We start from the raw sequence: 13,395 nt of genomic DNA on the forward strand, positions 1-13,395 counted from the left end.
TGCCAGGCTCAGGTCTACAAAACTACACCTCCGGAGAGGTGTCCAGACCACTGGCGTCGTGCAGGGACTGACGCAGGTCCTCAATTTGGCTATGGCCCGAGAGAATCTCATTTGGCACCGTATCAGGAACCATGCCATCATCAGAGCCCTCATCCACCTCTGAAATGTACTCAAGATGGCGGTAAGAGGGCACAGAATGGGGAACAAAGCCATGCTTGACCTTGGCCAGAGCCTTTCTAGGGGGTTCCACCGTGCCCCAGGGTACCCCCGTCGAAACAGCCTCGAAAGGCGTCGAGGGAATCGGCGTCTACGCCGAACACGGTGCCGACAGCATCGACACAGGCCTCGAGGGCGGCGCCCCGAGCGTGTCCCTCGACAGCCTGGTTGCCGATGGCGTCGACAACTTCTTCGGAGGCGGAGCCTCGAAAGAGTCCGTCGACGACCTCGGCGCCACAGATGTCGACGTCTTCCTCGAAGACACCACAGGTGCACACGGTCTCGAGCGCGTCGAGGACCGGGACCTGGAACGGGCATGATGAGAACGATTCCCCTTGTCCGAGCGGGACCTTTCCCGCAAATCGTGCCTACCACCCGAGCCCGAAGACGTACAAGCAGTGTCTCTCCACCGATCACAACCGACCCCACTCGGAGGCACGGACGTACCAGTGCCCTGCGATTCGAGAATCGCTAGCATTTTCTTATCGAAGTCCATTCCTCCGGTGTCGCATGCTTGGTGGGATAAGCTACCCGCCGACGGGCAGCGTCCTCGGATGAGGGCGCGGAAGGCGACCGATGATGGCGCTTCCGGGAGTGCCTCGAAGAGGCAGAGGAGTGGCGGGACCTATTCCAGGACCGAGACCCACTGGACTTCCGATGACGATGCAGAGAGTCACCCCTCGAATCGTCCGTCGAAAGCCCCGCAGACCTCTACTTCCGTGACTTAGACACCTTACCTACCGACAGTTTCTTCCTGCGCTCCCGCAAGGCTTTGGACGTAAGCGACTGGCAGTCGACAATCATCCGTGTCATGGGCCTTCCCGAGGCACCAGAGTCGGGCGTCGTGCGAGTCCGTCACCGACATCTTGGACCCACAGTCCCCGCACTTCTTAAAGCCCGGACGCAGGGTGGAAAACAAGGTAGACATCACGAAGGATAACTAACGAACAGGTTCGAAGAACCGATAAAGAACAGAAACTCCAAAGAGTCGAGGCGCGTCGAGATCTCCAAAGCGAACACGTTCGCGGAAAAAACGGAACTGAGGCTAGGGGCATGGTGCGTCCTACTTATAACATTCAGTGACGTCGGCTGTCGGAGGTGGTCCTGGAGGGCGGCATATCGACGTCATTGATGCAGGACGCAGACGCCGAAAGATTTTCAGAAGCAGCACAGCTGTGGTGATTACTGTCATAGATCTGGAATACGTCGGAGGACTCAATCCACTCTAAATATATATATATATACATTTTTAGTTAAGCGACACGTGCTGTATGTCATGTCCCACCCCCGCAACCTAAGGTGTACATAGAATTACAATGAATGGTGGATAGATCGATGGTGTGACAAATCTCAGGGTATTGCCACTGCTCCCGTGGGGTAAGTCCCTTCCCATGAGGCCAGGGAGTTGGGGCTGCTACCCGATAGTCCCCCTGGGGGTGGGACTCAGCGGGTGGATCTCACGGGAGGGAAACTCTGCATGGGACCAGTGATGATAGCCTTGGGAGAACGCCGTATTGACCCCCTCCATTCCGGTCTGCCCTTTCCTTTCACCTCACTCAGTCCCCTGTGGTCCTGGATACCCCAATGCATCTTTGTAGATTAGAGGACTTCATTCATTCAGGTCATACTGGGACGTGGAAGAGTGAGGCTTCCCAGGTGGAGTGCATACAATAACAGATGAAGATCAGGCAAGGAGGCAAAGGCCCACTGCAGAACCATCATATGCGGTACAGTCCATCAGAAGCAGCTCCGGTGATGAAAAGCAAAGAAAGACTGTGTACTTGGTCACGCCAGCTCTGGAGGAGTGAGGAACCAGATGCAGGTTCTGTGGGGAGAGACCCGAGGAGAGCGAGACACTGTCGAGGAGGGACAAGTGTCTCCAGTAGCCCCATGGAGCAGGAGCCACTCCAGTGACTGGGAAAGAGGAAACCTGACTGACGAAACCAAAACCGGGAGAAGGCGCGCAGCAAAGGACATGAGAGAGAGCCTACCTCTGCGGAGCCACCGAGAACAGGACGCTAAACGTGGAAGCAGTGCAGAAGTCCTGCTCCACTCCCAGGACCGACCAGAGACCGTGACAACATTTCCCAAAGGCTGGTAGGACATGGAGGGCATCTTAATATCCAGAGAAGCAGAAAAGGACAGTGAAAGAACTGTAAATGCTGAAACAAACTTTACGGAATATCCTATGTGGAACAGTACCTGGCAGGAGAGTACATCAGGGCTGTTCAATTGGACATTAGTGAAGCAGGGGCAGAGGGTCCACAAAAGCAACACACAAGGGGTCTGGGGCCAATATCAAGTGGGAAGTGTCCCGCAAACGCAACAGGGGTCAATGACCCAGACAAGTATAAAGAAGTACACAATCAAGGGCCTGGGGCCCCAAGTAAATTAAGGAGATCCTGAGGTGATATAAAGGGGTCTGGGACCCCAACAAACAAAATCAAGCTACAGAAGAGGTCGGGGAGATCCTGAGACAACCCAGAGGAGTATGGGATGCACGTAAAAGAGACAGCAAGGTGCAAGAAGCTAAAACAAGGGGTTGAGAACCCATTGCCAAAAGAAGAGACATTTTCTGGAATTCTAAGATCTATAGTCAAATCTGGCAGGAGAGTGAACCAGACTAGATGCTACATTGGTGAACTGGAGAAAGAACAGGGGAAGAGATCCCCTGCCCCCCGCCCCACCCCATTGATATTTGAGAACTGTGTTATGGTGAAAAGAAGAACTACAGTCAAGTTTGGCAGAATAGGAAACCAGACTTGATGCTACATTGGTGTGAACTGGAGAAAGAGCGGGGGAAGAGACTCCCCTTGATATTTGAGAACTGTGTTATGGTGAAAAGAAGAACTACAGTCAGGTCTGGCTGGATAGCGCACCAGACTTGATACTGCGTTTGTGTACTGGAGAAAAGAAACAAGAAAATCTATAGTCAAGTCTGGTGGGATACTTTATCAGACTTGGCGCTACATTTGTGAGCTGGAGAACAGGAGAAGAGACTTCCCCCGATACTTAGGAACTGTGTTTGGAAGAACATTTAAGATCAAGAACTTTTAAGTTAAAGAACCACTCGTGGTGTTTTCTCATCAAGAACTGAAGATTTGCAAGCTATATACAGAATGCGAGAAGCCTCCTTCTGGACCAAGAATACACCCAGCTTTTCCTTCATTAGATTTAGAGTGCGACGGACGTGAAATATGTTTGGGCAAAGGACAGTGGACATTTTGCTTTACTCGACATCTTGACAGAGTCCTTTGTCTTTTTGTTGAGGCAGGGCAACCCCTCATAGAAATAGGACAAGATAGGTTTTTCCCTTTTCTTTTACATGTATATACATTTTTTGCCAACAAACATACCACCACTGCGTCAGACTCTTACTTCTTCACCATTAAAAAGGTAAAAGGTCATTACAAAAGGTAAAAGGTAGCGCTGCCGTGTATACATATTTCACATATAAATGCCTTGCTTTAAAATGCATAATTGGTGCATAGAGGGCTTTAAGTGGGCCATGGCTAGCCAGGACTTAGCCACGGCAGTCTCCAAATATTGCACTTGAGTCAGAGCACTGTCAGTGCTGTCTCAACTGACCTACCTTACTAAGTTTCTTTAAAAAATATGAGCAGCAATACTGCTCTTTGTCAGTAAATGACACCTGCAGGAATGTTTAGCAGCAGAGCATCAGTTAAAGAAATTTGAAATTAGGTACTTTACAAACAAAACAGGAAAACTATAAGAGAATACATGGTTTGATGTTTGCCACACATTGTATTCAAGTATTAACATTAGCATGCCCTTGATTAGTATGTAAAAAAAATTGATTTCTTTCAGAAGACCTGTGGGAATGCATGGTGCACTAACCCATTATGATTGAATGCTCTTTCATTTTTGAATATATGTGTTTACACATTAACCATATACATCTTTTAAACCAGAATTTGTTCCCTTTCATTGCGCATATGTAAACTTGATTTGCTCCGTTAGGTCACTCCTTTAATTACACAGGCCAATCCTCTTTTAAAGCTTTATTAGCTAGTTTGGATTTAAGGCTGTGCAAAACACTGCTTTTTAGGCGCCCCCAGTGGCGTTGCTAGGGAGGAATGGGGGGGGGCCGGGACACTCCTCTGAAATCCCCCCCAACCTCAGCTGGGGTACCTTCTCTGCACTGTCTGCAGTACTGTGTCCTCCAGCACAGCACACAGCAGCGTAATCAATGCTGCTGCACAACAATGAAGAGCTGTTAAATTACCCTGCGGCCAACCGAAGCCCCTCCAATCAGAATGTAGCCCACGACACCACTAATGATAGGTCATTAGTGACTTAATACTTTAGTGCCTACATTCTGATGGGAGGGCAGGTGCAGAAAAGGGGTGTGATAGTTGGTGTGCACAAAAGATTCTCTGCAGGAGTGCTTTTAATGTCACACATTGCCCCCTACTTTTGTCTGTGGCCCCCCTCTGTGCCCTTCCTAAATTTGATTCCTGTCGACGCCACTGGGCCCCGCCCGCTAATGTTGAATCGCAACACATTAGAGCCCCCCCTCGATTGTTTATCCCGTTTACAGCACTGGGTGAGCAGTAACTTACGTGGCCACGCCCAAGGGCCACTGGAAGACGTCCACTTCATTGACCCAGGGACTGTCGTACACGAGAAAGAGCAGCTCCACAAAGCCTCCGTTCCGCCGCAGGTAGGGCCACATCCAGTCATTGTCACAGCGCTCGCTTCCCAGTAGCACCACGGCGACGTGCTGCAGCCTGCGAGCTTGGATTAAGGTCTGTGCATAATGCAGCCACTGGGTGGCGTAAGAGATCTTCGCTTCTTCCCTCCCGTTCAAAACCAGCACCACGTTCTCAGACTCCACCGAGAAGTGGCCCGGGACAACTGCTGGGCCAGTGATGAAACTGCGGACAACAAGGAACACATACAGAAATCACAGCTGAAAGAACTAACAATGCATGTTGCAAAATACAAAGAAATAGGCGTTGATCTCACGTTCATTTGTGGGTTGTGTTAACTGAACAATCACTTTCCCCACTTCACCATAACATACCATTTGATTTGTTCAGAACGTGGCCACAAAATGGACAATTCCACCCGTAATCCGCACATTACTTTGCTGGTTTCATCTGGATTTAGAAATTTAGATCCGAGTACAGGCGCATATTCTTCTCCCATTAAAGCCCCTTCAATCAATATATGCTTTATTGCCCAGCACGCCATAAAAGACATACAAAAGAAATACCAAATACACTACGGCAGGATTAAAGGACAGAAGCCTGCTGAAAGTGTCCCTTCCCACAGAGAGCACACGCCACTGCTCAGCGCGTGCATGTGCCCGGATGCTTCTACTGTCTGTACAGTCATCTCTCAGACACGCTCCAAGAACCTGCGGCCACACCGCACAAGCATCTGCGAGAATCCAGAAGATGTCTCACCCACTAGTCCCCGGGAATCTGTCATTCAGGTGGACCAGTGCGGGAGGATCACCTGACAGTGAGACGCTGGATCCCCTTTCCTGTAAGCCCTTCACCCCATCCTACCAAGTAGGATATTTAGGAGGAACTCCACCCGCGCCTCCTTTACAACACGCACACTTTCACACGGGCAGCCAGCTATGAGGGAAAACAGAATAACACCCGAGCCGTATACCTAACATGTGCCGATACAATCATCAGGCAAGGACTGCCAATTACTGACCATCACACGCACACACCTGACTTCCATTAAGCTTCCCCACATGGATAAAAGGCAGAGCACAATAGCACACTCTGAGCGAGGCAAGGCACACAAGGAAACAGCAGTACCGAGACGACAGTTTAAGGAGAGAAGAAAGACGGCCAAACAGAAGGGGATCGCAAGGACCTTTTCAACAAGGAACCGTTATTCTCCTGAAACCTCGAGAATAGAAAGCGCAAGACCAGGAAACCAGGCTTAGGAATCCTGCATTGTGTGTCGGAGATACCCAGGGCCCTCCCGCATCAATAATCAAGGCGGGAAGAGAAGCGCCAGCCACCGTGGTACAGTCCTTGGCTCCAAGAACAAAGCAGCATCAGTGAAATCAACACAACCGGTGAGTTTGGGAGACAGATACAAGACTGGTCTGTGTTGAAGCCAAGGTTACAAGCAGCAACATGAACGCTGGAACGAACATTGATAAAAACACGTGTGATAAAGGACGCAAGTAAAGTTGAACTGCTGATGAGTGATTGAACTTTTAAAGCAAGATTCAATACCCTTCACAGAGTGGCCCGGCACCGTGTGGGTGCTCATCGAAAGTCTCTGTAAGGTATCCAGCCAAGATTTGGCAAAGTGAGAAAGAGATCATATCAAGAAGAGAGCGAGTAATTGTAAATCTAAGTGGTCCTGCGACGGGTTGAGCAAAATCCCACGCACAGTCAAAAGTCTTCGATTTTTTAAAGTAAAGAAAGCTTGGAAAAGTAGATAAAGTTGTTCCGAGCCCGGCAGAGGGAGATCAATTGAAAGCTCTGTGTTAAAGTGGGCCGGAGCCCGGCAGAGGGGGACCCAGAGTGAACAGATTATCACCGGAGACGATTTTGTGTTATAGCAGGTGTGAGTCTGGCTTTGGGGGACCCGGGGTGAATCGAAAATCACCCAAGAAGTTGTACATGTGAAATCCAAAGAAGAAAGGAACTTTAATGTTTGCCGTGTTGCATCAGGCACTCTGAAATAAGAGATTTTGAATGGCAAAGAGACTGCCACAGAAGGCACCGATGTTGAGGTTTTGAACTGCATCCTCATGCTAGAGAAGCCAAAGAGTGTTCTAAGCTTGTGTGCCGCTTTGTACCATGCTGAAAACGTGGGGAAGGAAAGCCAACGGCTTGAATATCCTGACATATAATTTCTTGAACACTTTTCTTTTGCATAACATTGTTTCCCACACTATTTGTATTTAGAAGTAAGGATTGGCAATAGGTTTATTTGTATAGGTGCTTTTATTTTGACAAGACACCACCAAGACTTTGTTACTATTGGATGGTCGAAGCTTGCTCACATCTTTATATTTAGGATTAGCTAGCTGTTTTTCAAACCCAATGAAAGTTCAATAAACAACCTTGAACTGTGATCACTTATGTCTGACTTACTGTTAGATACCATACCTTCCTAACACATCCGTCACACAGAATACAGGTGCAATATGCCATCTGAACAGGTATAACTCCTACAATATCCTAGAGTGCAGTGGCGTCTCTGGAAATGACTAGAGAGTGGGAAGGAACCAGGGGGCACAAATAGAATAAGGGGGTGGGCGGTGTTTTGAACAGTTCATCCATAACAGTGTTCTATGTGACCCTGGTCCATTATTTCAAGTGTAACCGTAATCATCATATCACATCCTTATTTATGCTCCATGGCGGACACCTCCGTCACCCAAGTCCTCTAAAGGTATTATTATTTCCCAAACTAAGGGTAAGGTGATATATTGTAAAGTGGTCTTGTATAGTGCAACTCTGAAATCTGTAGTGGCCCTGTGGCGGGGTGATATAAGGGAAAGGCTGGAACTAGTCCCCATTGTCGGTATGGTTCTATGTGGTTCTTGCCACTAACACTGCGCTATGTTTATTTTGTATTAGCAGTGCCTTTTCTTATATGAACATGTTTTGGTGGTTGAAACTGTGACTGGATGTTTCGGACTGAATGCCTACACACCACTCCAGTTACCTACCAGAAATGGACCTTACTAGGCCATGGAAGTGAGTAAAAAGAAAAAAAAAAAACTCACCTTTTGAATCTTAGTTTATATCTATGATGTCTGCTAGTTTGACATGCAAAAAGAAAGGATTTGCTTTCTTGTGCATATTCAAATATTTTTAAGACCATGCATAACAAGAAGCTGAAAGTTTGCCTAAAGCAATTGTTTAGGCAGGTGACCTTATCACAACATTTCTTTTGTGTGTCCAACTTCCGAAAGTAAAGTGGTGTAAAAGCGTTTTTTTTAGGGTATTACTTTACTTTCTGGTACTTGTCGTTGTCCTTTAGGATGCGTAAAATAAAGCAGCAATTATACTATTTTACCGTAACATGTTTTTAATTGATGCATACATTGTCAGGTTGTTTTACTATGCGATTTCTGTACTTTGAGGAAACGTTAAAATATTGTATTTGTGAAAGCCAAAACTTTAATATGTATTGCAGCTGCAACTCAGGTGTGTAGTCAGGTGCCTAAATTGCACAGTGGGTTCAAATCCCATCTTCATGGCTTAACAAACCGTGTATTCCATGGCAAATAATTTCATCTCATGGCAGCTTATCTGCAAAAATGGGGAGTTCTCCAGCATGGGGTCTGGCATGGATTCACATGCTCATGAATATTCCCCGTCGTCAGGCTGGGAATCCTCGGTAAAGAAAAAACCAGTATCAGTTTCGTTTCTGATCTGTCTTTCGTAGTGATAACCAATCACTGGTCTCTGCGTCATACTGACCACAGCCAATGACTGCCCTCTACCTAAGCACCGCCTCTGTCAGCCATCTTCAGATTTTTACCGCACGTTCATGTGTTGGGATCCTCGTGCTATTGCTCTCGAGCGTTAGTGCTATTTTTCGCGCTTTTTTCACAAAAAACTTCGATTCTTTCGGTCAAAGAGCCTCAAGCTCCACCGATCCTACATCCGATCAACGGGGACCCGTGTCGGATTCATCTGTGCCCCTCAAGGGTGAAGATTCGTCGAGCTACACTTCGGAGGAATCCAGAAGCTTCTCAGGCCCGGTCTCGGAGATGGCCCAGGAGAAGGGAAGCTCGACGCCCGGAAAGCTGTTCAGGGTCTGCCCTGGATGCCAGCTGCAGAACGTCTTCAAGGAGGACGAACACTCTTTCTGCCTTTACTGCCTTCATGAGGACAAGACGCACGTGGAGAAGGACTGTGCGTTTTGCGGCAACATGTCGGAACGGACCATGAAGGACCGCCATCAACGTCTCGCCAACTGGCTGGAGGGTAAGAGCCCGTCTGGCGAGAAGAAGAAGAAATCCGAGCGGTCTTCTAAGACCTTTGAGGGCGCCCCGGCGACGGGGGCCCAACATAAGGCCAAGCACCGCGAGTCCGCTGGCACCGGGAGCGCCGAACGGTCGGGCTCTACGGGCGCCAGGCAGGGCGCACCCTCCCCGGCACCATCAACCACGAGCCAACGATCTGGGTCGGGTAAGAGGAAGGCCGAGCACCCGGCGAAGCTCCTGGAGAGGCCCCGGTCGAGCTCTAAGGCAGAGGAGGAGCGTGGCAGTGCCCCCTCCCTCAAGGATAAGGCGGTGAGCGCACCTAAGGTGGTGAAGGCCTTGATCCATCCGACCAAGCCCTCTATCGAAACGGTCGCGGCGGCCCTGGCTCAGCCTGTGGTGGCTGCACCAGTGGTGGCGACCTCAGGGCCCAGAATCTCCCTGCCTCCTCGGAGGGAGTCTTCCTTTGTGCCCATCGATAGGACCCCCGTGAAACCCTCCGTGGGGAAGAAGAAGGGGGGGCAGGGCGTCGTCGGAGACTCGGCCTCAACCTCAGAAGAGGAGCTGATCGAGGTCTTAAGCCACGGCCTAGGCGTGGAAGAAGGCCAGCCCGTCGGAATGGACCCCGACGCAGGTGACGACGACGACATCGTCGAGGATACCGACGGGGCCCCTACTCGCCCGTCGGATTCCCCTCTGCCAGCGCCGCAAGACAACTCGGCGGCCATTTTGTTGGCCATACAGTCCTTATGCTCCGAGATAAGGACGAGGCTACCGTTACCGACGGAGGAACCTCTCCCGTCGGGGGATCCAGAACCGGGACCTTCTGGTGTTCCCCCTACCAAGAAAAGAAGGATCCATCCACCACCTCCTTTTCAACCGTCGCGCCCCTTCCAGCCCTCCTCCCCGTCCACCCGAGGGGATGATACGGGGACTGACACGGCAGCGACGGGTACGGACGACGAGGCATACGACGAGGATTTTCCGTCGTCGCCTCCCACCAGGGCTTCTCCGCCCGATGAGATCGGATCTTTCCACTCCATGATCTCCAGGGCTTCCGAGCTTTTCCAACTCTGCCCTGAGGAGAAGAAAAAGGAAGGCTTCCTTTATCAGCGGCGCGAGGCCAAGAGGAAGACGGTCCTCTCAGTGCCTCTGTTGGACGACATTTGGGATGAGGGCCTTTCCCTCCTCAAGAACCCTTCCACGACGCCAGCTAGAAGAGACCGGTACGAGAAGAAGTACCGGGTCCCGGACACGGCCCCCCTGTGCCTCCGGGCGCAGCCTACCCCGGACTCTGTCGTCTCCGCGGCAGCCAGGAAGAAAGCGGGGGGGGGTGCGGCCTCCACATCGACTTCCCCGCCGGACGGCGAGGGAAAGAAATTGGATGCTATGGGACGTAGAGTCATCTCGTCGGCAGCGACGACGATTAAAGCGGCCAACGCCTTGGCTATCGTGGCCCGCTATGACAGGGAGCTCTGGTACAAGATAGCTCCCCTGCTGGATTTTCTGCCGGACGACAAGAGGGCGGAGGCCCTGGAGATCCTGCAGGAAGGTGAGGTGGCCTCGGACCACGCCATCACCGTGGCGACGGACATCGCCGACACCGGGTTCCGCAGCTGGGCAACGGCGTTTGCCTTCGACGTCGCGGATGGCTCAAAGCTACGGATTTCCGGCAGGACGTCCAGACCAGAGTCCTGGACATGCCCTTCGACGGGAACAACCTGTTTGGGAAGACAGTGGACGATTCCCTTCAGGCCATCAAGGCGGATACTGAGACGGCCCGGGCCCTTGGAGTCCTGCAACGACGGACGCCCTTTCGGAGCGGCGGAGGCAAGGGCGCCTCCAAAGGTTCCGGCGGCGGTTTCGCTTCCTACCGTCAAGCGGCCCGCTCGTCGTCGCAAGAGGCCTACAGAGGACGAGGCAAGTCTAGCGGACCCCGCCGTCGTCGCCAAGGAGGTCAAGGCGGCAAGGCCGCGTCCAAGCAGGATTGAACCGGCCGTGGGGTCGGGCCCCCACCGAAGCACCCCGGTGGGAGGCCGGCTGGCGGGCTTCGTCAGCGTGTGGGAGTCCATCTCCACCGACCGTTGGGTGCTGGACGCCCTGGCCCGGGGCCACGCGCTCGAGTTTCAAAGAAGGTGCCCGCGCGTCCCCCCCGTGGCCAGGAAAGAACTTCACGTCCCTCAACTTCTCCTGGAGGTAAAGGCGATGCTCAGAAAGGGCGCCATCGAACTCGTCCCAAAGAGGCTTCGGGGCTCCGGAGTCTACTCGAGATACTTCCTCGTGAAGAAGAAGACGGGAGGATGGCGCCCCATCCTAGACCTGCGACGTCTGAACAAGTTCATCAAGGCGCAAAAGTTCCGGATGGTCACCCTCCAGCACGTCCTGGGTCAGCTGGAGGAAGGAGACTTCCTATCGTCGTTGGATTTGGAGGATGCCTACTTCCACATTCCCATCCTAAAGGGGCACCGCAAATTCCTCAGATTCGTGGTCCAAGGGCGTCATTACCAGTTCAAAGCCCTTCCCTTCGGACTACGGTCGGCACCCAGGGTATTCACCAAGTGCCTCGCACCGGTGGCGGCGCAGCTGCGCCGCGAGGGGATTCACGTCTACCCCTACCTGGACGACTGGCTCATCCGCGCCAAGACGAGGGAGCTCGCAGTGGTCCACACGGCAAGGACCGTCCAACTCCTCACGGACCTGGGATTCTCCGTGAACTACGCCAAATCCCACCTGGTGCCCGCGCAAGTCGCACTGTTTCTGGGAGCCAGGCTCGACACAGTGTCCCTTCTGGCCTCCCCGTCGGAGGAGAGGACCAGGACCATCTTGGGCAAGGTGCAACGGATGTTGGTGGCCGACGCGGCCAAAGTGAGGTCCATCAAGTCCCTCCTCGGGATGATGTCTTCCTGCATCTACCTCATTCCCATGTGCAGGCTCCGGATGCGCCCGTTGCAAGAATTCCTGGATGCGCGCTGGATCCAGACGACGGGCAGCTTCGAGGAAAGGATCAAGCTCGACGAGAGTTTCCGACGAGCGATACGGTGGTGGGGCACCCGTGCGCATCTGACGGCGGGCATGGACTTCCAGACCCCAGCCCACCAGGAGACTGTGACCACGGATGCCTCCCTGGAAGGGTGGGGAGCGCACACCGAAAATCTGCACGCAAGGGGACTCTGGCTCCCGACGGAGAAGTCCCTGCATATCAACGTCCTGGAGCTCCGTGCAGTGTTTTGGGCCCTCAGGTCCTTCCTTCCGTCCCTCAAGGGCAAGGTGGTGAGGATCTTCACCGACGACACCACCACCATGTTTTACATCAGGAAACAGGGCGGAACCAGGTCCCCAGCGCTGTCCAAGGAGGCGCAGGACCTGTGGCATTGGGCCGTTGCCCAAGGGATTTTTCTGGTGCCGTTTCATCTGGCAGGGATAAAAAACACCATCGCCGACTCACTCAGCAGGGAGCTGCGCTCGTGCCACGAGTGGGAACTACGGCAGGATCTGGTGGATCGCCTCTTCCGACGGTGGGGCACACCCCAGATCGACCTGTTCGCGACGGCGACGAACACCAAGTGCCGGAGGTTCGCCAGCAGGTTTCCCCAGACGAGGAGCATGGGCGATGCTTTCTCGTTCCCCTGGGAGGGCCTGTTCCTCTACGCGTTCCCTCCCTTGCCTCTGCTAATCCGGCTCGTCAACCAGCTCAAGAGGTCACGGTGCAGGATGATCCTCGTCGCACCTGCGTGGCCGAGGCAGATATGGTTCCCGGACCTTCTGGACTTGTCAGCGTCCCCGCCGATCAAGCTGCCGGCGGACGCGGATCTACTCTCCAGGGAAGGAGGCGCCATCCTCCACCACGACCCGAAGTCGCTGAACTTGCAGGCCTGGCTCCTGCAGCGCTAGAGTTTGGAGGATACGACATACCGGCCGATTGCAGAGAGGTTCTTGCAAAGGCCAGGGCGTCCTCGACTCTTAAATGCTACGGACACAAATGGAAGAGGTTCTCTGTCTGGTGCCACGCACAGAAGATTAACCCTCTACGGATTACGGCCCCCCCAAGTACTGCCGTACCTGCTGACGCTGGCCAAAGCTGGTCTGGCACACGCGTCCATCAAGATTCATCTTGCTGCGATCTCCCGATACACCAGAACCACGGGGCGGACGTCCTTGTGGTCTCATCGTCTGGTGAAAGAGTTCATGAAGGGACTGTTCAGATCGTTCCCGCCGGTGAAGGCTCCGGCCCCGGC

The 13,395-nt window shown here is 52.5% G+C and overlaps 1 protein-coding gene across 4 annotated transcripts in view; it reads right to left on the bottom strand.

Annotated features, from left to right (window-relative positions):
- Nucleotides 1–13,395, bottom strand: part of RXYLT1 (ribitol xylosyltransferase 1) — a 153,492-nt gene that overhangs the window by 23,213 nt on the left and 116,884 nt on the right. For 2 of the 4 annotated variants that reach the window (XM_069629795.1, XM_069629796.1), the window contains one exon: nt 4,800–5,114. The exons of the other annotated variants lie outside the window; for them this stretch is intronic. In XM_069629795.1, coding sequence (XP_069485896.1) covers nt 4,800–5,114 — 315 coding nt within the window. The remainder of the gene's footprint in view (nt 1–4,799; nt 5,115–13,395) is intronic. 4 annotated transcript variants of the gene reach the window in all.

The sequence above is a fragment of the Ambystoma mexicanum genome, chromosome 12 (assembly GCF_040938575.1).
Source record: "Ambystoma mexicanum isolate Mex_15411 chromosome 12, UKY_AmexF1_1, whole genome shotgun sequence".
Lineage (NCBI taxonomy): Eukaryota > Metazoa > Chordata > Amphibia > Caudata > Ambystomatidae > Ambystoma > Ambystoma mexicanum.